This window comes from Saccoglossus kowalevskii, chromosome 14, assembly GCF_978046115.1.
Source record: "Saccoglossus kowalevskii chromosome 14, keSacKowa6.1, whole genome shotgun sequence".
Classification (NCBI taxonomy): Eukaryota; Metazoa; Hemichordata; class Enteropneusta; family Harrimaniidae; genus Saccoglossus; species Saccoglossus kowalevskii.
The window spans coordinates 19,079,373-19,105,456 of NC_140654.1; the positions used below are offsets into that span (position 1 = coordinate 19,079,373).

The 26,084-nt window shown below is 34.6% G+C and overlaps 1 protein-coding gene across 3 annotated transcripts in view; it reads right to left on the reverse strand.

The window, feature by feature from the left end:
• LOC100373546 (uncharacterized) overlaps nt 1-26,084 on the reverse strand; it is a 79,653-nt gene that overhangs the window by 47,633 nt on the left and 5,936 nt on the right. For all 3 annotated transcript variants that reach the window (XM_085507996.1, XM_085507997.1, XM_085507995.1), the window contains exon 2: nt 925-1,042. In XM_085507996.1, coding sequence (XP_085364122.1) covers nt 925-983 — 59 coding nt within the window. In that variant the 5' untranslated portion in view covers nt 984-1,042. The remainder of the gene's footprint in view (nt 1-924; nt 1,043-26,084) is intronic.

The window sequence follows — 26,084 nt, forward strand, 5'->3', positions numbered from 1 at the left end:
GCATGTACACCCCCTGCAGAGATAAAGTACAGTGTCAGTCTACTATCAGTGTAGGATTAATTTCATACTATCTGAGGTTTTCTGATTGGATACAAGAATATGCTGTAAACGATCTTTTTTTTGTCGCCATCAGTTTTAATGTTTTGTTAAAACTAAATTTAGGGATAGCTGTATGTACTGAGATGTGGATGGTATATGTACTCTTATTAGTGGGCTGAACCTGCGTTTAGCTCATATGACACACTGGAACTCCTGAGGGAGATTGAGCTAAACTAACTCTGGGTTAATCTGTTCGCACACGTTTTCTGATAGTGGGTTAAAAATAGCTCTGAAACAAACTTCACATTTTGCTACACGTGTGAACACCAAATATAATGTGACTGACTATTTTAAAGCTCCCACGTAAAATGTTGACATGTAACAAACTCTACAAAAATATATTGCACCTGTCATTTGAGGAGTATAAATGAATCAGAGAGATTAAAATAATGTTAAATATATTATGCTTTCATAAAAATCAAACTTCTATCCGTGATAACTACTATTTTCAGTTATAATTCCATGAGAAAATATTAAAAAAAAATTATCTATATCCATTCCAACAAGCACGGACACCCCCTACAAAACGAGAGGGTCGTCACCTGTGCACATGTAGGAATCGAGTCCCAAGCGATGATAACAACACATGCTACAAATGCAAAGGCTCATGCGTAGATGTTTGTTTGTAAACAATGACACGCTATGGCTATCTGACATGTGCGTAGATGACGACTCCCCCGCTTTAATTTACATAAAGGTGCCTAAATTAAAGTAACACTATTTTTATTGGCATTATATTCAAATAATTTGGTAATAGAAGTAAAATAACAGTAAATTATTCGTACGAGGGGTGCTAAAACTCAATAATAATAGGATGATTCTTACCTCTGTGTTCTATCACTATCAGTTTTATTGAGTAACTTAGACACTTGTGGGTTATTCATATCTCAAAAAATCCGCAATCTAGAGTAGGTTACTGCACTGGTTTTACAAAGTCAGCCCCCTGAAAATAAAAAAGACAGTGAAGAATTTCCCATGTTAATTCACCTATAACATGACTATTTACCCTATATGTAAGGATATTGATATGAAGACAATTAGCTACTCATAGCTACTCATAAGCTTTAAAAAACTGCATATGTTTAAGCACAGGTAACTTTGGTCTATATATATATACAGTACTCATTCCGCCCAACCTCCCGCTTTTATTGCTTTTTTTTTTTTCGACCGCTTATCGCTTAATTTCCGATTGCTCGCTGCTTTCCGACCGGAAACCGACCGTTTTTTTTTTTCGCTCGCTTTTGTTCGCTCGCTCACTCACTCCTGCTATGGCTGGCTTCAGAAACATCGTCCGCTTGCCAACCGACCGCTGGAGTAACGATGATCGTACATTGTATCTATAAACTTATGTTTTTATTCGTAATAAATTTATGTTTTAATGACGATTCAAAATATAACGCGTATTGCTTCTCTGTATTGGGAAGGGGGACAAAGACGCCTTCAAATCACTTGACACATTGTAACGTTTGCTACGCAAGTCGAACTGTGACCTGTATTAACATATTTACGTCCTTGTGTGCATAGTTCGCAGCTATATAACTGGTCAATCAATCGCGATATGTATTGAGTACTAGTATTTGTGTGTTGTGTGTGTTTCTGTGTGTGATTTTGACTAAATTTATTCCGAACGGCGCTCAAAATAATTTGACACTTTGTTATTTGCGAACGCAACTCACACCATGACCCTTACTCAATTTGCATAAGTAATATGAATGTTGCAGTTCAGAAATTCTATCGGGTTAACTATTGCTCTATTGTCTGGGTGCGCAAAACAAAACTGCATATATAATCATCGCAAAGCTGAATTTCTACAAATCAATTGGACTTAAACTACTAGTATAATGACTGTGACAATTAATAGCTTGTCTGAGTACATGCGGCGACGAACTATTGGATTGGCAGCAGCCGGACGAAAAATGAAAGAGATCTCGGAACAGTTAATTGTTGATTAAAACATAAAACAAAACAAACGCAGCCAGTGATACATTTCGAAAATAAAAATACGAAATAAACGCAATCAAAGATGCCGACCACGCGCGTTCGAAATAAATAAAACGTGTTGTGACACAGTCTCACCATACTCTTTCACTCGCGCAATATAATTATGTTATTTCCCAAAGAACTTATATTTAATACATTGACAAAAAACACCGCAAGAAAAATGTAAATCAGGCTTGTAATTACTAGTAACTCATCTCGAACGCAATGCTGATTACTGTAAAAGTGGATAAATTTGAACCGTCATCAAATTCAAAATTCAAACGATCTCGTTGAATGTCAATCAGAAAAATAAACTCGATGTTTAGAAAGACAAAAACAACAAATGTGCCATTTCAAAGGGCACCCTTACAAATAATGTCTGCGATTGTGTGAACATGATAACATGCAAACAAGGAACAGAGCTCATGGTCCACCAAAGAAAACGTAGCGATGGTGCAGTTAGATGTATACGGCTGTTGAATACAGACTCCTTCGATCTTTTATGAGCATGTTCACGTGGATGTACCATTTTCAGTTATTACCAACAACACTGTGATAATAAAGACTTTCCGTTTTCGACATTGTGAAATTCTTTTGTTTTTATGTGGAAAAATACAGTATTTTTACCAAGTAAAATCATATTTATTAAAGTTATTGTTCATACATGAGTTGTCGAACATACTACATAGTTTGTAATTTCATCTAGCTCCTTTCAGTCACAATTCAAGACAAATAAAAGGCACAAATATAGATAATATAGCAAATTATTTTTTTCTGTAATATTCGTGTGTAATCAGTAATTATGAAAATAATTTATGGGTACATATGGAATACATTTCGTTCTGAATTATTCTTAATTTACATTTCTTAATTATCTTGTCAAAATCAGTTTTTTTCAGGGTTTTTCTCCCAAAAGACAAAAGAATTTCATAATGTCGGGAACGGGAAGTCTTTTTTTTTATTATTATTTATTGGGAACGAAAAGTCTTTATCGTAGTGCTTCGCCTCGGTTGACAATGAGCTTTTCAGGTCGCTAAAACTGTATGTCCACCTCTGTTGGGGTGAACATTTGTATTATTATACCCAATAAATCTTAAAACAGAAATTGTGGCACTCAATCATGGCAATCTTCCAGGTCATCATTAGAAAGATTTTCGGAGGCAAATTTAATCTCCACTCAAAGCTATCTTGAAGGATTGCAGGAAATTGACCCTTACCGATTCATATTTATGAATTAATCGGGATTCAGGTACCATAGTGTTTTGTAACAGAGTATTCCTAAAGATACGCAAAAAAAAAAGAAGAAAAAAAGAACTTTCGCGTGGGATTTTTCATGCAAACATTGTCAATGGTTCCCCGACACTGATTCTTTTTTAACTTTCAATTTTTCCAAGACGCGGCAAACCCTGCTCATGACCGAAGGCGTCGTCGAGATGCAGGTGCGATTCCTCTTAGCAACGCATTCTATTTATTTCCAACGTGTGTGGTCGGCGCCTTTGATTGCGTTTATTTTGTTCTTTTATTTACGCAATCTATCACTGGCAGCGTTTGTTTTGTCGCGTCGCACAACTTACGTCCAAGCTGACTTTGTTTTGGCTGTAAGTGAACTACGTATAGCTCATGGAAGTATTTCGCCCAGAGTTCGCAAAACGGGATACCCTGCAAAATTTTAATCCTTTATTTTATAACGAGACATTGGGCGCAAACATAAAAACCATAATTGTAATTCAACAAGTTTATACAACGTGTTAGTCCACTTGCCAGCCGCCTAGTTAAAAAACGTGATCTCCATTGACAACTTCGGACAAGTAAGATGGGCGCTGGCCGACATTAAATTTGCAAGTATTGTATTTGTTTGACAAATTGTACAGTATGGTCATTCTATAACAATCGATTGGTCGTTTTTTTTCACAGTCTTACTATTCCTGCAGATATTCTTATATAGGTGCCACGGGTTTAAATAACTACAACTCGTGTTAAACCCAAACCATGCGTGCATGTCAACCGTCACCCTACACACGGTTACTCATAGAATACCGTACTCTACAGTAGACATTTTTCGCTCTCCACCAAAAATAGAATGGTTTTATTTCATATTACCTGTGTCTGTGTCAGTGCCGTATTTGATTTCACATGTTTGGTTCGATCTTGTTCATGGTGGACATTATTACTACGTGTATGTATTATTACCAATTTTATATGGCAGTGTGATCCACCATATTTTTTTAACGGTCGTCCTATAAATTTCTGATTGTATTTATTATTCTTTTAACATCATAAAAACAAAAATGATACACTTGTACATAAAACAATAGGTAATGAACTGTAAATGCGGGCAGTTGCGTTGTCAGGCGAGCGAGCGAGCGAGCGGATACTTCCGGATTTGTGCGGTCGAAAAAAAAGCGAAAATTGTCCGGTCCAATTGAACAAAGCGAGCGGAAAAAAAGCGATCGAAATCCGGAAGCGGGCGGGAGGTTGGGCGAAATGAGTACTGTATAATAGTAAATCCAAAATTAAAGATTTTGACACAAATTGAGCAAATCCAAGTAAGATACACCCAAGTTGCCTATATAACAAACTAGAAAGCATTCAGAATTAAGGTTTCAAAGAAGAAGTCAAAAATTCACAAAGATATTCATCAAAAATACAAAATTTGAGATTTTGACATGAAATGAAGAAATCAGAGATCCACCCAAGGTGTGTAGACAGGTAACATTGGTCTATAAGGCAACAACAGTATCGTGTTTGCCCTATTAGTAACACATACAGTTATGTAATTTATAAAGGTCACAATGTTTCTATTATCAAAATTAGTCGTAGACAACAAATGATATTTTAAGTTTATCTGTGCTTCTTATGGAGTGAATAAGATATAAAGATGTCGTTCTTCATGAAACAACAGGTTTTGAGAGAAAAACTATAATCAAAGAATTTTTAGAAAGAACTCCTGTGTGCCGACAGTATTGGAGGCATATTAAAAATTAAGTCAAAATTTAAGTCTTTCGATCTACTAGTAGAAGCTTGGCAACAAAATATTTGTCTGCTAATTGAAATACACAACGTGAAAAACAATTTGATTCAAGTTGATTGAAGTTTATAATACTTACAGAAAATAAATGTCATGTACATCTGTGGTTTATTCTGCATGTTTAATTTAAATCCGATTTTTTGAGATGTCAGAAATTGGCTAATAATGATAGATAATCAATATGCACGTTTTTCAACATTAAACTAATCACATCTGCAGATTATGCAAAACTGATTAGGTCAGGGCAAGTATGTACCAAGTTTGATTATAATATGAAGATTAATTTTTAAAATAAATGGTGAAAAGTTATATTATTATGCAAATATATAAACTAAGCTAATGAGATTGTTGCATCGTCTTAAAGTATATACATGTATATCAAGATTCATTGAAATAAGGCGAAAGTACATGAGATATTGAAAAGCTTAACACTAATTACCATGCTAATTAGGTAATTAATATGCACAGATTTTAATGTTAAACTAATATGGTCTGCACAATGTCACAGAGCATTTATATAACAAGTGTCATTGAAATGTGATTAGAACTTGGAAAATTATTCAAATTAGGTAACTAATATGAACAGATATTAACCCCAAACTGAACAGGTCTGTGAATTGTCCCAGAACATCTATGTACCAAGTTTCAAAATCCATTAAGATATTAGTGCAACAGTCATGGAACAGCCAAAAATTGGTGAATTATCTTGCAAATTAGGTACTTAATATGCATAAATCAAATCTGCATATTAGTCCAGAGCATGTGTGTTAAGTTTCATCAAAATCCAATAAGTTGTTCTTTAGATATCAGTGGAACAGACGCACATACAGATGCACTAACTCCAATCATTGCCAATTGTGTACAATGATCAGCCATGATTTGGTTGGCATAAATTACTAAAATTACTACATAGAATTACATCTACTTAATGATAAACTATTAGATGCAAGTGTATATTAATGCATACATAAGATTTTTTAGAAAATTGAAATGACGCTGCTCAATAAGATGTTGAATGTGTAAATGAGATCTGTTCTCATTTTGCATACATGTACCTCATCCTCAGCGTTCCTCCTTCCCTACTTCAGGAAATAAAGGACTATACACAGCTGATTATTGTGTGATCCATGTAACAGGGCAAGGACAGGAATGCTCATAATAATGGGCAGGGCAAAGTCCATATTTCAATTATACTATCTTAAAATGTCAAAAAATACATTATACATGTATGATATGCCTAAAAAAGGCATAAATGCATGTATTGCAGTTACGAGTAGAACGATCACCATTAAAACTACACGTGAAAACATGCTCGTAGTAATTTTCCAAACACAATCTGTGCAATGAACTCGAGCACAGCCCAGTTAGAGTTTGATGACAGGGCTACTCTTGGTACTGCTAGACCAATGAGAATGCAGCGTTCCACTGATGTAAATCAAATTTGTTTGATCTTTGTCACATACATGTACATGTAGTTATCGTTTTATCACAAGTCAAAAGATACAGCTGTCTATAGTATCTCAACATACTCCCGTAGCCAGACCAACACAGATATCATGTAGTTACCCTGATGACAAAAAACATTATTGCTTTGTCTACAACATTTATTTATTTTATTTTATTATTTGTTAAATGTGTCTTCTTACACGCACAGCAGATAACATTTATAACCACAAATATCTTGAATTCCCATGGCTATGTGCTAATAACAAATTGTAATGGTAGACTACCAAGATTACAATACCTACTAGTCTGTAGACAACCAAGATTACAGTACCTACTAGTCTGTAGACAACCAAGATTACTTTATACCTACTAGTCTGTAGACTACCAAGATTACTTTATACCTACTAGTCTGTAGACTACCAAGAATACAATACCTACTAGTCTGTAGACTACCAAGATTACTTTATACCTACTAGTCTGTAGACTACCAAGATTACAATACCTACTAGTCTGTAGACTACCAAGCTTACAATACCTACTAGTCTGTAGACTACCAAGCTTACAATACCTACTAGTCTGTAGACTACCAAGATTACAATACCTACTAGTCAGTAGACTACCAAGCTTACAATACCTACTTGTCTGTAGACTACCAAGATTACAATACCTACTAGTCTGTAGACTACCAAGCTTACAATACCTACTAGTCTGTAGACTACCAAGACTACAATACCTACTAGTCAGTAGACTACCAAGATTACAATACCTACTAGTCAGTAGACTACCAAGCTTACAATACCTACTTGTCTGTAGACTACCAAGATTACAATACCTACTAGTCTGTAGACTACCAAGCTTACAATACCTACTAGTCTGTAGACTACCAAGACTACAATACCTACTAGTCAGTAGACTACCAAGATTACAATACCTACTAGTCTGTAGACTACCAAGATTACAATACCTACTAGTCTGTAGACTACCAAGATTACAATACCTACTAGTCTGTAGACTACCAAGATTACAATACCTACTAGTCTGTAGACTACCAAGATTACAATACCTACTAGTCTGTAGACTACCAAGATTACAATACCTACTAGTCTGTAGACTACAAAGAATACAATACCTACTAGTCTGTAGACTACCAAGATTACAATACCTACTAGTCTGTAGACTACAAAGAATACAATACCTACTAGTCTGTAGACTACCAAGATTACAATACCGACTAGTCTGTAGACTACCAAGCTTACAATACCTACTTGTCTGTAGACTACCAAGCTTACAATACCTACTAGTCTGTAGACTACCAAGATTACAATACCTACTAGTCTGTAGACTACCAAGATTACAAAACCTACTAGTCTGTAGACTACCAAGATTACAATACCTACTAGTCTGTAGACTACCAAGATTACAATACCTACTAGTCTGTAGACTACCAAGATTACAATACCTACTAGTCTGTAGACTACCAAGATTACAATACCTACTAGTCTGTAGACTACCAAGATTACAATACCTACTAGTCTGTAGACTACCAAGATTACAATACCTACTAGTCTGTAGACAACCAAGATTACAGTACCTACTAGTTTGTAGACTACCAAGCTTACAATACCTACTAGTCTGTAGACTACCAAGAATACAATACCTACTAGTCTGTAGACTACCAAGATTGCAATACCTACTAGTCTGTAGACTACCAAGATTACAGTACCTACTAGTTTGTAGACTACCAAGCTTACAATACCTACTAGTCTGTAGACTACCAAGAATACAATACCTACTAGTCTGTAGACTACCAAGATTGCAATACCTACTAGTCTGTAGACTACCAAGCTTACAATACCTACTTGTCTGTAGACTACCAAGATCACAATACCTACTAGTCTGTAGACTACCAAGATTACAATACCTACTAGTCTGTAGACTACCAAGAATACAATACCTAATACCGGTAGTCTGTGGACTACCAGGATTAGTATTGTGGTAATCAATGAAGACGCAATTCAATTACCTTTTTACCAGACAAAATATTCCCCTAATCTAGCACATGATGAACAAAATTGTCTTTTGAATAATTTTTAAGGAGGGTGCTTGACTGAATACCCACCCTCTAGTTGGATGAGTACGGCGAAATTCAAGTTATTTTAACCACAAGTTTAAAATGGAGTAAATGACAACACTGACAACGTATACCTTGATATTTATCTTCAATGATCTAATCAAGGTAAAAAGCAGTTCCCAAAACTACTCCTTCAATCTATGGCAACTTTACCAAATTTGACCTTGAAACTTAAGTTCAAAGCCTAGAATATAAAATTCCAGGTCTGAGCACACAGACAAATATCTGCTACAAACAAAAAAACAGCGATGAAAAAGTTATCAAAAGAATAGTTTAATACATTAGTGTATACTGTAATCACTTGCGAGACATGACAACAATAAGATTTCCCAAGGTACATAGAAAGTCAGACACTGACTTCTTTATGAACTATCAATATTCAGACAGTTAGACTCAGGTTTCTATATAATACATAACCTGCTGATATTGTTTTATTCCATTTATTTTGGCAGGCAATGGTTTTTATACTGATAATTTTTTTTCTTCGTGACAAATTAGAGAAGTACCGGGGGTACTAGCAAAAATTTTAAAATAAGACGAACAAATTCATCTTGAAACCGAGCAGTCACAAAAATGATTTTATATCGGTACAAATGATACAATTGTACACATAATTGAAGACAGTTTACATAGTCCATACCTTGTATCGAAGCAACACAGTATCAGTCCAAAGCCAGGGTTATATTATAAAACATTCACTAAGAAGTCAACTATGGGGCATAACAGATTGTTTGATAAATAAATATCATATGGATGGATATATATACCGATGACATCAAAGAAAAAGATATCTTCATCCCTTCAGTTTCTTAGCAACAACATGTGTTACTTAGCAACTGCATAGGTGTACAAGCCCGCAAGAACACAAGCTAACTGGATTCTACATAAATATAGAATTAAAAAAAAATAATGTTTTAGGGCAAATAAATTTAATTTTTTCCGTGATGAAAACAATTTTTATTTTGTAGCAGTGAAGATTTATCAAGTGATAGGAAGACAAAGTCAAATTTTTCTGTCATACACACTCTTCAATAATGTAATGGCTAACACAAAATTACAAGTGCTAAATACGATTATGATCATTTCTAAATTTGGTGACATTAGACAGATTTAAAAAACAAAACAAGCATAGACAATGCTGAGTTCCCATTCTGTATGTAACGGCAAATAAACAGTGGTTCATTCGGCTAAATAGGTTGTGATGGGATCAGTTGTTGCTGGCAATCTACAATAATCAGGCTGAGCATATTTGGTCGAATCACTGAAAAGCGTAATGTGCAAGCAAAATCCAGTACACAAAATCATTTTTTATAGTAATAACGCAAGCCAACTCAGAGAAACTGAGATTAAAATGATTGTGTACCTGTAACCCAATATGTACGATTATGAGAGAAATGGCTCCGGATGCAGCAACGGAACCCAAATTTATAGTCCCTGAAAAATTACTAAATGTAAGTGAAGTCGGTGAAAATTATAGAATTTGTAGCAGTGGCTTCTCAGGAAACAGAGTGACTCTCCTCAAATTTTAACTTCATGAATGCCATAAAAATCATCAAATGGCAAAAATTTCAATCAGTGAAAGTTAGACAGTTTACAGTATTAGATCATCAATTGTCTCACAGCATTTTAACATAAACAAAGAATGTGTTTTGGACCAAACACTCATCAGTGTGATGACTGTATGTTATGCAAACTATGGGAACAGCCATGTCGGTTATGTGACTAAAAGAATGTTAAAAAAAATGGTGATCATAAGGTGGTCTTTAAATGGAGATTGGATTATTATCTGATATAATTTTTAGTCCAGACAATAATGAGATGGTACTATTGCAATAAAAACACATTTATTTGATCGAGATCGAAATCAAATAAGTTTGACTCGAATAAATTAAAAACTAATTATTATTTTGGTCTCTAAACCAAGGCAAATCTGCAAATATATTGCTGGTCATAAAAGACAGGTGGTCCTTATGTTACACCTTGGGACTGCCTAAAAATGAACACTATAGGCAGCTGGTATTATAATACAGAAGTTTGAATGCAGAAATCAAATAACAAGAAAAAAGAAATCACAACAATTTACTACAGGTTGAATCACATCCATATTGTAACAATGGACTTCTCATCACATGCAATCATAGATTTTTAAAGTGATGAAAAACAAGCATGGTAATCTATTTCAAATCACTCAAGGAAGCTATCATCTGGGATAGAGATGCATTCATACCATTTGAAAGTCACATGCTCTGACTACATTGAGACCTCCCTGGTGGTGCCTTACCTGGGCAAAATGAAACATTTTGGGTGATGTGAACTTATAAACATCAAACACCTCTCTAATATCAACCATGGTAAAAGCCTGGCATAAAATGTTACTAATAATACCAGCACCTTCTGGCAGAATCTGGCAGGTTAATATGGTATATATTTTAATACAGAGAAATAGATTTGAAATATGAGTATTAATGTGCTATCAAACAGAACTAATTTTGGAATGGAAATACAAAATTAAAAATGCTCCAGCATGGGTGAGGTTATCACTCAGACTGTGGTGTTAGTGAAACATTACTGAGTATATACATGTATCAAACATGACAATTGAACAATTACCCCTACCCCCACCCTTATACGCCTCATTTTTTTAATGAGTATTCATAAAACTAACTACAGATTGAGGTTTTTTCACGAGTTATCAAAAATACAAACTTCGGTAGATTAATTTTTATTCATTTTAATATACTGGTACATGTATGACTTACATTCCCGTACAAGCAAACTATACCTTCAATACAAGCTAATGCCCCCTCCCCTATAGGCTAATTATCACCTCCAATACTAGGTAATGACTCCACACCTATAAGTGTTTAGGTAAATTACATCTCCAACACAAGTATACCAATTAATGACCCCTTCCTAATGAGCCAATTAACCCCCCCCCCCCCTCCCCCACAAACAACCGGACTCCCCTTCAATGATTTTTGAATGTTGCCTTAATTCAACAGCAGACCTCCCACACATGCTAAATTACTAATATACATTGTGGTTGCTAAAAGTCACATGCTTCAAAGATCTGGAAACCACAAGGTAATGTAAAGATGCCAAGTTTGAATAAAATTGGTTCACACATCATCGCATCCTAACAAACACACAACACACATCCATGTGTACTAATTTGAAGAGCAAAATAGAAGAATAAACTATTAACCGTTTTAACCAGCAATGTCCTATGTCCTATATGTATGAATTTCAGGTGAAGGTCACAACTACAACTACGCCAACCACAGTCAGACAATAGGCAATGGCAGTCTCTTTGTGAATAACCAGACACATTGATCTACTAAAATGAAAAGAAAACGTAAACACTCCAACTACCAACTGGCACAGTGAGGTACTTCAGGTGTGGCCAATTAACTATCTAGCCCTGATTTTGTTTATTACAGCAAGAAAAATAAACAAATGAAATAAGAAAGAAAGAAAGATGATTTAGTCTATAACAGATCATTATAGACAAACAACGCTAACACAGGAATTTTCTGAAATTTTGCTAAACTATATTCTGTGACAGGCAATTTGAAAGTCTGAGAAAAATATTTTTGGATTAATTAAGAACCTCAACTTTGACCAATACAACAATGTACAATATAATAGGCCGAATTTTATATGTCAAAAAAACCTGTCAACAAACAAGTTTCTCTCTGATTGGTCTGACAGTTAGGTATTAGAGTTGGGGAACCAATCAGGCACAAACAGACTTCAGCAATGTTGCGAGGAAATCACAGTAATTGTATCCATAGATAAATTCAGATATCCCCAATTTTATTTTGCTCTCTGCGCATAACTAGATCAAACCTTTAGCTACAGTGAAATTTCAATAATTTGTAGTGCTTTTTGAAATTTTAATAGTCAACATAATTAATACATTTGATTGACTTTTAATGATGAAATCCTTTTTCCTGACAAGCCAAACACCAAAATGATTAAAAGGTAAAAATAATTTATGGAGGTTGTGTACGAGTCTAATCCTCTAAGAGCCTATACAGTCTACCACAGTAAAACTGCTATTGAAACCGCAAGCATTCACACAGATTACTGGTACATCCAATCCTAACAGCAATTTTTTGAAATGCATGGAGGTATTAGTACAACAAAAGCAAAGAACACAAACAAACAAGCAGCCTCTCAGCTGAGATAGCTCCGCTGTTAGCAAATACATGCAAAGAACTGAAGATATCATTGGAAAATGAACAAATCTGAGCGAGGTCTACCTTAGGTACGTATATGCATAGTATCAAAGCAATCTGACATGCAGTTTTTAACAAGAAGTCGAATATATCATTTTTTATCAAAAATGATAAAAATATTCATCAAAATTAGAGAATTGAAGATATCATCAGGAAGTGAACAAATCTGAGAGAGGTCTACCTGAGGTACCTATATATATATATATATATATAATATCAAAGCAATCAGACTTATGTTCTTAACAAGAAATGAACAAATCTAAGAGAGGTATGCGAAAGGTACATATTATACACCAAGTATCAAAGCAATAAGAAGTCAAAAAGGTGAAAAGGTAAAAAGTTGACAAGGACGACGAACAATCACTCAAATGATAAGCTCCGCTTGACAAAGTGGAGTTAAAGGCATTACCGGTATCTTTTGTTTGAAAGTTCTGTAGTTCTGCAAGCACAGCCCTACTGCACACTGTTCATTAGAAATTGTACAAAGAGACTGCAATTTGTGGAGAATTGTATGTAAAACATTAATTTGTGAAATTTTGCAAACAAAAAGTTGATATTCTGTCTTGGCCAGAGCTTCCTTTCTTGTGCCTACTACACCATATGTGATAGCACAAGCGAATGGAGGGAAAGGTACAGCCCAAACAAACAAACAGTACTGTAGTCGGTGAAGATGTTATACACGTTCATTGGTCATGTTCCGCAACCAGAGAAAACCTGCAACCACATATCCCAGAGAAAACCTGCAACGTATTGACATACTTTCATTTTTATCCTTGGTATGTATCACCAATTTTATATAAAAAACAAGTCATTGAAAATGACACAGTCCTCGTTAAATTTTTGGAAGTTCTTTTTGTGCTCGTCATATTAAAGCGGAGGGGTTGTCGCGAGCGTGTCCTTGAAACTTGAGTTCCAAGTGGCGTATACAACAGATTGTTTATTTACATCAAAACATGTGTTCCGTGTAGTAATAATATGGCCAAAAATAATCTGATCTGATTATGAAACACACTGATATGTATGATGTATGTGCCAAATACAAATGAAAATGGTACATGATTTGTGGAAATATAGTAGTAAGACCAAAAAGTCAGATGGCTGTCAATCGGCCATCCTTGACCAGATTTTGAAACAAATTGTCATGGACATGCATCCTAACATGTATAAAGTACATGTATGTGCCAAATTTGAATAAAAACTGACAAGATACCGCATAAAAAAAAAAACAAGATGCCTGCCAGTCTACCATCTTTGATCAAATTGCGAAATAAATTGTCATGGACATGTATCCTAACATGTATAATCTATGTACCAAGTTTGAATGACAACTGACAAAGCATGTCCAAAATACAACATTTTCAAAAAACAAGATGGCTGCCAGTCGGACATTTTGAATTGAATCGCTAAACCACTGCATGTACAAATGTCCCACATAAAGTACGAGGCACATGCAAAGAATGAACGGAATCGATCCAAGGGATTCTGAGATATGACTCCGGACGGACGGACGGACAGAGACCGAATTACAAGTCCCCGTTTTCAGACTTCGTCCGAACGGGGACTAATAAAAAACAAACATTGATTCAATACATACATTTCCAAAATTTTCAGGATACTCTTAAAGCTTGGTGGTCGTCGCGGAGCGAGTGTTCAAATTTCATGTGAATAATGTATTTTACACGCGGTGTATACGTAGATACGAGTCCCTATTGAATAGAATGCGGCGCGACGACCGCCGTCCTTTAAGCTGTCATGACGTTAATGTTTTCATGTTTACAAGCACATAAATTAGATAATTTGAACGCAACATCGTAACTAATCACTGTACAGAGCTTATCTGCTGGGTTTTTATTTTTGTTGCCAGCTATATGAATTAAACTAAACCCAGTGAACATTTCCCCTGCATGTTGTGAGCAACTTAATTTGATTAATCCATACAATAACCTTATCTCTAAATTCAACTTTCATAAATAAATCAATATACCCATGCTGCATTTTAAACAGGATTATGATGAAGAAATGACATGCTCTATCAGCCATTTCAGGGTAAAACAAAAACAAAATTCAGAAATAAACAATAGAATAGGCAAAAACTGATTATTCACATATTCAATAATAAAATGCAAGATTCGGAATCTTTGAAAAAATCTATAATACTTTCATACTGTTTAAAATAACATATTCTTGAACACACAGATATGATTTAAATTTGTATATTCAATTTTTCACCATGAATGCTTTCTTTAAGATTGATAATTAAAATATAAGCTATATAACAATTAATACTTAATGTTTTGATTTCCAAGATTCCCTTGCATAATTTAGATTTTTGTTACAACATTCTAGCTAAAGTTAGATTCCACATCAAAATGAAAAAAAAAAAAAATAGCTACATGTATACGATTAAATATTAGTATATGATTTTAACAAATATAGAATCATAAATATTAATATATTTTATATAAATAGACTTTAAATTTTAAACAAGATTAGTGAAAACACATTTCAATTAACTTCTAGTCTAGCTATACGAATCATGAAAAAATAAATCAGATCAAAAAATTTTTAGGCGAAAAAAAAAATACAAAAATATTCAACAAATTTTTATAATAGAGATTTCAATCTAAATGGAAAATAGTGGTTCTAAAAATAATGAAGCAACTTACTTTTCAGCCTCTCATATTTAGAGCAGACAGACTATAATGTTTTGAAGTATTTATGTGTAAGTGTGTCAGCTTTAGAGTGCCTATGTAGATTTCAAACCATGCACAAAGACTGGTTCAAGGTCTCAACAAACAGCTTGCGCACATACAACTAGTACAGACAACCATGCAGGTATAGAAATATACAACTCACCGCTTTTTAACAGACAAATACATTTTTGTAGCGCTATTACCAATAGCGGCGTTTGCTTTACTACGCTGTAAAGCAGAAACAAAATCCAATATTTGTCCATAGAACTCGCAATGATATTTCAATAGTACATTCCATTTTATTGCCACATTGGCCTTGAGAATATTAACGATTTCTAATGAGCTAGACTGTACTTGACAATGTCCACACATACATATGTAGAATCGATTACATCATACATAACTTATGTTAATTTGTATCAAGTCTCTTCCATGCCATTTCAAAATAATCCATGATCACAGCAATTTTGTTTTTGTTTTTGATTTAGAATAAAAATTGTTTATTATTTTTACAAATTAACTGAATTTTACTATTTATCCTTTTTAAACAAGGAGCCTGTCAGCTGATATAGCTCTGCTGTGTAGTTGAAAATAAAAATTTTTTACCATAAACTAAAATAATAATTTGAAATTAAAATTAAAAAATAACATACAAAAGAAGTCTAAATATAAAATATCAAAGCAATTAATTTAGCCATTTTAAAGAAAAAGTTGAAAAATAACAAAAATATTCGCTTAAAATAGGAAAATGAAGATATCGTCACAAATGAACAAATCTGACTAAGGTCTACCCAAGTAATTGGCGATGACGAACAATTATTAATATGAAAAGGTCTGCTCTGTCAACAGTGGAGCTAAAATTTACAACACAAATCATGTTTTTCATAATTTACATGTAGAGGTGCATATGAATCAACAAATAAAGGGCAATTAATATCAGTGAGTGAATTCAGTGTTCCCTTCAAGACAGTGTGCCCATTAACAGGTCTGATTCTGTGGGAATCTTGAGCCAAAATAAAATCCTCAAAATCAAGTTAAGTCAATTGTTTGACAAAAATGAAACTGTATGCAACTGTATTTTATTTATACAATGTGAATTTCATTTTTCAAAATTCCATCACTAGTGTCTTTTGGAGTCACCACAAATTTTAGCATGTCAGTGGTTCAGGGGCATAAACAACAAGATGATACTTCTACAGTGCTTTGCCTTACTGCCACACTGGTCTGACATTGCCACAGTCGTTATTTCGATTTCACAGTGCCGTTGCCACAGTCGTTATTTTGATTTCACAGTGCCGTTGCCACAGTCGTTATTTCGATTTCACAGTGCCGTTGCCACAGTCGTTATTTCGATTTCACAGTGCCGTTGCTGACCTTTTAAATAAAAATGATAAATTGCTGAAACCTTAAAACTTATGTGCAGTTATAGCGCTCATGAAGCAATAACAGTTTTGTAAGTCAATAATTTTGTGCATTATGTAGTTGAGCTGGATACTCATTGCAAATTCTGCTTGGAATACTGATGCAAATAATATGAAAATTTTATGGAAATTAGTTGTAAATTTTAACCACCATAATAGTTTAAATTTCTGGGCAAAACACTGCTACATTTTTTAATCAAAGTGACTTATAGATTAGTGCATTAGTAGAGATAGATTAGACTTTTAAACAAGAAGCCTGTCAGAAAAGGTTCATGAGTAGACGCTTGTTTGTAAACAATGACACGCTATGGCCATCTGACGCATGCGCAGGTGACGACTCCCTCGCTTTAATCTCAATCTGAGTGGTTTATTACAAGTGCCCATGCGTTCATGCCCGGTGAAGCCCCCCCCCCCCCCCCCCCCATTGCATGATTTGTTAATATATATTTGATTTTTTTTACAGGATGTAAAACTTGACACTGCAACAATTTTATGAGGGAAGTGCTTGGCTAAGCAAACGCCCTGTATTAAGTTTTCTCTCAGTGGATCAGGATTTCTATCTGCCTACATCACTAGTTCACAGCCCTAGGCAATTTTAAGCATAAAAAAGAAAGCTTTTTGTGTTTATACAAGGCACATTATACATTACATTTAAACAATGACTTTTTCAAAAATAAGTCAAGGACCGTCTCCTTTGAAAAAAACACAGCAAAACTAGAGTTAAATAGGCTCAAGGGAAGTCACAATTTGTTGAGTGATGACCACTCACAGGGTTTGACTTGTTGAATACAGTTGAGAAACATTGCCTTGTGTATTTACAAGCTCACATACAGTAAATGGGAATACCTGGCAGATGGTCCTGAATTTAACATAATGCAACCATGGCTGCTATCATATTTATATTTGTATTCAGAATATCATACTGTAATGTTTTTAAATATTGTGGAATACTTTATTTTCGCTGGAATTAATTATCGCTGAAAAGGCTTTTTGGGCGTTTTGTATGGAATTTTTTTTCATTGACTCTTTATGAGTTTAAGGAGAAATACATGTATAGGAAAAAAAGTATATTCGCTGGATCATCATCCCTTCAGCAAAAATAGTGAAAATAGAGTATTTTACAGTATTTACTGTTTTTTATCTTCGTTGATTTTCATATTGTAGAAACAAACTCTTTGTGAAATGTTGTCTTCGTAACATGTTTTTTCTTGCTTGAAATCAATGATAATTTGTCTGTGGCATAAATAAAGCAGTTTAATGCAAATATCATATTATTAAGCATAAAAAAACATGGATAATGTAAAACATGCAAAGTTAATGATGTTGTTATATAATTGTGGAAAAGCAAGGGCTTCAAGGGCCTCTTGACTTGCAGGTTAAGACTCAATGGCAGTTGGGTAATAATAAATCAGTTTATAAACACACAGATAGAATTTACATACACAAATGTTGACAATATACACATGTGCAGGAGTCTGTACGACAATCCCAGCAATGACTGATTGATTTAAGTGTAACCTTACCTTTCACACTCATGAAGCAGTGGTACATACTAACAACATGAGGGATCACACTTGTCCAGGGGAATTATGATATAATTTACAGTTTTTAACACTACCTCGTGTGTACAATCGACTCCTGGTCTCTGCAGTCAAATCACCACGTTAAGATTTACGTAGACAACAAATACTTCACTGTGGAAACTGGACATCATACCGAATTAACAATAATGTGATTATTATTCATATGCTGATTTGTTCCACACGAGTGGAACAGCTTTTCTTGTGTTTTTGTATTTATTGCACCACATGTTAAGATAGAATAAAAAGAGCAGCAGGGCTGAGACAAAGCATACCTGGTCACAATAGATTACTTCGAATATAACATGCAACCGAGAACAAATAAAGTTAATATGTCTCATAGCTAATGAACAAGCCGCTTCTTCAAAACTTGTATTTCTTTTTACACATTTGTTTCACAGTGCATCCCCAATAAATACCTGTTTTACCTGTCTAATAGTATGTAAAAGAATTTTAACCTAACCAATGTTTGTGAATTAGCTTGAAAAAGAATTTACATTTGGTACTGCTAAGAAGCTTGGAGATGGATGGAGATGGAGAAAACACAAGTTTAAGCCCCTAGTGACCATTTGGAACGGATACTGTCAGTGCATTGGTGTTTTAACTATCAAAATAAGAATGTTATTAACACTTTTTAAACAGATTTTTATTAGCTTTATTGATATTTCCTAAATAACCTATTTTCAACTTGTACTGTACAGTTATTGTGAACATTGTATAGTTGTGTAATTTTATTTTGTCCAATTGCTTGACACTTACGAAAAAGAGGTCAATAACTTATCGGATATATCAAGTGAAAACAAGAAAGTCATCAGAGATAACAGATCCCCGACATCATTACTACAAGCACCGGTTGAATGTCTGCAATAGTGTCCCAGATATGACAGTTATGTATTTTTAATGAGGTCACATGACCATACATGGTTATTAAATATGCTGATCAGATGTGTGCCAATGTTAATAAAGCACTGGTTGAATGTCTCGAGCAACAATAGCGTTTCGGATACGACATTTTAATCAGGTCACATGGTCATTAAATATGTGTAACAGTACATACTATAATACACCAGTCACCAATCAAAATGAAAATTGGCATGCCCCTTTGTCATAGTATACACCATATACAAACCAAACTAAGGAGACATCAATCAAAATGAAAATTGGCATGCCCCTTTGTCATAGTATACACCATGTACAAACCAAACTAAGGAGACATCAATCAAAATGAAAATTGGCATGTCCCTATGTCATAGTTTACACCATATACAAACCAAACTAAGGAGACACCAATCAAAATGAAAATTGGCATGTCCCTTTGTCATAGTATACACCATGTACAAACCAAACTAAGGAGACACCAATCAAAATGAAAATTGGCATGTCCCTTTGTCATAGTATACACCATATACAAACCAAACTAAGGAGACACCAATCAAAATGAAAATTGGCATGCCCCTTTGTCATAGTATACACCATGTACAAACCAAACTAAGGAGACACCAATCAAAATGAAAATTGGCATGTCCTTTTGTCATAGTATACACCATGTACAAACCAAACTAAGAAGACATCAATCAAAATGAAAATTGGCATGTCCCTTTGTCATAGTATACACCATGTACAAACCAAACTAAGGAGACACCAATCAAAATGAAAATTGGCATGTCCCTTTGTCATAGTATACACCATATACAAACCAAACTAAGGAGACATCAATCAAAATGAAAATTGGCATGTCCCTTTGTCATAGTATACACCATATACAAACCAAACTAAGGAGACACCAATCAAAATGAAAATTGGCATGTTCCTTTGTCATAGTATACACCATATACAAACCAAACTAAGGACACATCAATCAAAATGAAAATTGGCATGCCCCTTTGTCATAGTATACACCATATACAAACCAAACTAAAGAGACACCAATCAAAATGAAAATTGGCATGTCCCTTTGTCATAGTATACACCATATACAAACCAAACTAAGGAGACATCAATCAAAATGAAAATTGGCATGTCCCTTTGACATAGTATACACCATGTACAAACCAAACTACGGAGACACCAATCAAAATGAAAATTGGCATGTCCCTTTGTCATAGTATACACCATATACAAACCAAACTAAGGAGACATCAATCAAAATGAAAATTGGCATGTCCCTTTGACATAGTATACACCATGTACAAACCAAACTAAGGAGACACCAATCAAAATGAAAATTGGCATGTCCCTTTGTCATAGTACTAGTATACACAATGTACAAACCAAACTAAGGAGACACCAATCAAAATGAAAATTGGCATGTCCCTTTGTCATAGTATACACCATATACAAACCAAACTAAGGAGACACCAATCAAAATGAAAATTGGCATGCCCCTTTGTCATAGTATACACAATGTACAAACCAAACTAAGAAGACATCAATCAAAATGAAAATTGGCATGTCCCTTTGTCATAGTATACACCATATACAAACCAAACTAAGGAGACATAAATCAAAATGAAAATTGGCATGTCCCTTTGTCATAGTACCGTATACACCATATACAAACCAAACTAAGGAGACATCAATCAAAATGAAAATTGGCATGCCCCTTTGTCATAGTATACACCATGTACAAACCAAACTAAGGAGACATCAATCAAAATGAAAATTGGCATGCCCTTTGTCATAGTACCGTATACACCATATACAAACCAAACTAAGGAGACACCAATCAAAATGAAAATTGGCATGCCCCTTTGTCATAGTATACACAATGTACAAACCAAACTAAGAAGACATCGATCAAAATGAAAATTGGCATGTCCCTTTGTCATAGTACCGTATACACCATATACAAACCAAACTAAGGAGACACCAATCAAAATGAAAATTGGCATGCCCCTTTGTCATAGTATACACAATGTACAAACCAAACTAAGAAGACATCAATCAAAATGAAAATTGGCATGTCCCTTTGTCATAGTATACACCATATACAAACCAAACTAAGGAGACATAAATCAAAATGAAAATTGGCATGTCCCTTTGTCATAGTACCGTATACACCATATACAAACCAAACTAAGGAGACATCAATCAAAATGAAAATTGGCATGCCCCTTTGACGTAGTATACGCCATGTACAAATCAAACTAAGGAGACATCAATCAAAATGAAAATTGGCATGTCCCTTTGTCATAGTATACACCATGTACAAACCAAACTAAGGAGACATCAATCAAAATGAAAATTGGCATGCCCCTTTGACGTAGTATACACCACGTACAAACCAAACTAAGGAGACATCAATCAAAATGAAAATTGGCATGCCCCTTTGTCATAGTATACACAATGTACACACCAAACTAAGGAGACATCAATCAAAATGAAAATTGGCATGTCCCTTTGACGTAGTATACACCACGTACACACCAAACTAAGGAGACACCAATCAAAACGAAAATTGGCATGTCCCTTTAACGTAGTATACACCATATACAAACCAAACTAAGGAGACACCAATCAAAATGAAAATTGGCATGCCCCTTTGTCATAGTATACACCATGTACAAACCAAACTAAGGAGACACCAATCAAAATGAAAATTGGCATGTTCCTTTGTCATAGTATACACCAAGTACAAACCAAGCTAAGATATAATAGTGTATAGATGAGACAGACATCCTCCTTTTCAGGTCTACCCTATAATTTCCCTAATTGTAGCCACAGGAAGATTGTAGCAGTTAAACCCACAAATAACCTGTCCCTGTGGGCAAGCTAATAAAGATATTAATTTTTTTCTTACTAGCAGGCCAAATGGGGATTTCCCAAATGCTAATGTTGTCATAAGAGTCTTTATAATGATAATGTTCTTTTTAAATAATGTCTTAAATTATCTTGTTAGGAATACATCATCAACTGAGCTATGACTGGTATTCTCGAACCTGTCCAATCTCAACCCCTGAATAAATTAATATACATTGAAATGAACATGGATGTAAACGAAAATTTGCGTTAATTCTAATACTTAAAACAAGCAGCCACTCTGCTTAGAGAATTAAAGATATCATTACAAAATGAACAAATCTGACAGAGGTCCACATGTAGTACCTATATATGTAATATCAAAGCAATTGGACTTGTGATTTTTAACAAGAAGTCGAAAATATCACTTTTTACCAAAAATGACAAAAATATTCACCAAAATTAGAGAATTAAAGATATCATTACAAAATGAACAAATCTGAGAGAGGTCCACATGTAGTACCTATATATGTAATATCAAAGCAATTGGACTTGCGATTTTTATTTAACCAGTCTAAAATATCACTTTTTACCAAAAATGACAAAAATATTCACCAAAATTAGAGAATTGAAGATATGATCATGAAATGAACAAATCTGAGAGAGGTCTATCCAAGGTACATATTCACCAAGTATCAAAACATTCAGGCTCGTAGTTTTCAAGAAGAAGTCGAAAAAGTAAAACATTAACACGAACGACGGACGATGACGGACAATCACTCATATGATAAGCTCTGCTCGACAAAGTCGACAGCGAAGCTAAAAAGATCAGATAAATAGCTCACGTATAAACTTTAACATTTCTGTTTTACTCCTCAAGTTATGAACCCTAGTTCTACAAACCCTGGAACAAGTATCCTGCTTAAAAATACAATATGTAGGTTTATCATATGACCATACTCCATATCATTCTCAGGAGTGACATTTAATGAGAAATGTTAAACAAGCAGCCTCTCGGCTGAGATAGCTCCGCTGTTAGCAATGCACATTTCAATTAAAGAACAGAAGATATCATTAGAAAATGAACAATATGCATAATATCAATGCAATAGGACTTGCTGTTTTCAACAAGAATTCAAAAATATTATTTTTAACCATAAATGATTGTGGTTTTTAACAAGAAGAAAATATCACTTTTTACCAAAAATGACAAAAATATTCATCAAAATTAGAGAATTGAAGATATCATCAAGAAATGAACAAATTTGAGAGTGGTCCACATGTAGTACCTATATATGTAATATCAAAGCAATTGGACTTGCGGTTTTTAACAAAAAGTCGAAAATGTCACTTTTTACCAAAAATAACAAAAATATTCACCAAAGTTAGAGAATTGAAGATATCATTACAAAATGAACAAATCTGAGAGAGATACACATGTAGTACCTATACATGTAATATCAAAGCAATTGGACTTGCGGTTTTTAACAAGAAGTCGAAAATATCACTTTTTACCAAAAATAACAAAAATATTCACCAAAATTAGAAAGTTAAAGATATCATCATGAAATGAACAAATTTGAGAGTGGTCCACATGTAGTACCTATATATGTAATATCAAAGCAATTGGACTTGCGGTTTTTATTTAACAAGAAGTTTAAAATATCACTTTTTACCAAAAATGACAAAAATATTCACCAAAATTAGAGAATTGAAGATATGATCATGAAATGAACAAATCTGAGAGAGGTCTACCCAAGGTACATATTCACCAAGTATCAAAACATTCAGGCTCGTAGTTTTCAAGAAGAAGTCGAAAAAGTAAAACATTGACACGGACGACGACGACGGACAACACCGGACAATCACTCGTATGATAAGCTCCACTCGACAAAGTCGACAGCGGAGCTAAAAAGGTATTATAAATTTTTCATACAGCTAGTAGATACTTGTGGCGCCATGGGCTGCATTATCCACTCATCTTTGATAATACACAGTGCTATGACGTCACGTATCAACCAGGTCTACGAATAAATCATATCTGGTGAAAATCTCATAATATAAACACTTATTTACAGTTGGCAGGCATTTGAGAGAAGTGATGCGATGGCTATAATGTATGATTTCAGTATGCAGATAATAACATGGAGGTAAATACGTCCATGATTTAAGACCAACAAAGCCATTGAAAAGAATCAAGTAAACAAAGACTTATCCTACCAACCATATAACTGATCTATTTAGCAGCAGTAATGTGCCCTCCCATAGATATATCAATATTGACATACCAATACTGCAATTATGTAATGGGATTAAATGCCAACTGATCCCAGTCACAGTTTACCAAGTTGCTATATAACTACTACTGTAGAATACTTTATTTTCGCTTGGAATTTATTTTCGCTATTTTCGCAGGAGGAAAAATTCCAGCGAAAATAAAGTATTATAATGGTTGAACTTTGAACTCAGGACTGCCTCAATGAACAAAGTAACTCAGCCATACAATACACACTTTACAGCTATTGTTAGGAAGTGATATAAATGATGTCACTTACTGACTTATAATTAATATATAACCATGGAACTATAAACCCCAGGAAGAACAACCACTTCGTTTCCTTTGAACTATGATAGTTGCCGCGATGTCGAATGTTTATTTTGACTGTTTATTTTGTCGCATTAAAAAATAAGCCGATTTACGCAAATGAACGTTTATCTCCGACTATCGGTCATTTTCGGAGTCAATCGGACGACTCCGGGAGATCACGTGACCGAGTTGTTCCGGTTATAGCATAAAAAAACAATGGCGCCAAGACAAAAACACTGATAAATGATCGACATTCAACGGGAAAAAAAAAAACACATTGCCACTTCTGGCGATCGAAGGGAAACACGGAATTAGTCGGGATATCTCAACAACAAACAGCTCACCAAACCCCATGTTTCGCAAACTTTCGCAACCTTATTTTTTCGAGGGTTGAAAAAAACAAGAAGTAATCTAAAAACGACATTAAAAATTATGAAAACTCGCTAAAACTCCGACCCGTTGCATGATTTCCGGTACACTGAAGGTCACCCTGCAGACCGACTTGTTTGCGCATGCGTAGTGAACGAAATATTTTACTGCGCAGATATGAAAATTTTTTTTCAAGTTTTCCGTTTCCAGCAAAGCGGTTGAAACGGGCGTATCGGCGGCAACTAACATGGAGTATGACTAATGTTGTGGAAACAAAAGCGAAAGCACTGTAAGATAAACTAAGACAAAGGTTTTTTTAATCCTCTTAGTTTCGTTGTTCTTCCTGGGGTTTATAGTTCCATGATATAACACAGCTTCCAACATTGACAAGTATTCCACACATGAGGGGTTGACGATTAAAGAAACTGGAGTCAATGCAAAGCTACCTGTTAAAGCGGGAGGGTTGTCACCTGCGCATACGCGACAATAACAACACGCGCTAAAAACGCAAAGGCTCATGGGTAGATGCTTATTTGTAAACAATTACATGCTATGGCCATCTGATGCATGCGCAGGTGACAACTCCCCCCCCCCCTTTGACTATTAAAATACAGAAAATATCAAAAAGCACTACAAATTCTTATTATGCTCAAGTTATGCTCAGAGAGCAAAATAAAATTGGGGATTTCTGAATTTATCTCCATGGAGACAATTACCATTTCCTTGCAACATTAAACCCTACTGAAGTCGGTTTGTGCCTGATTGGCTGCC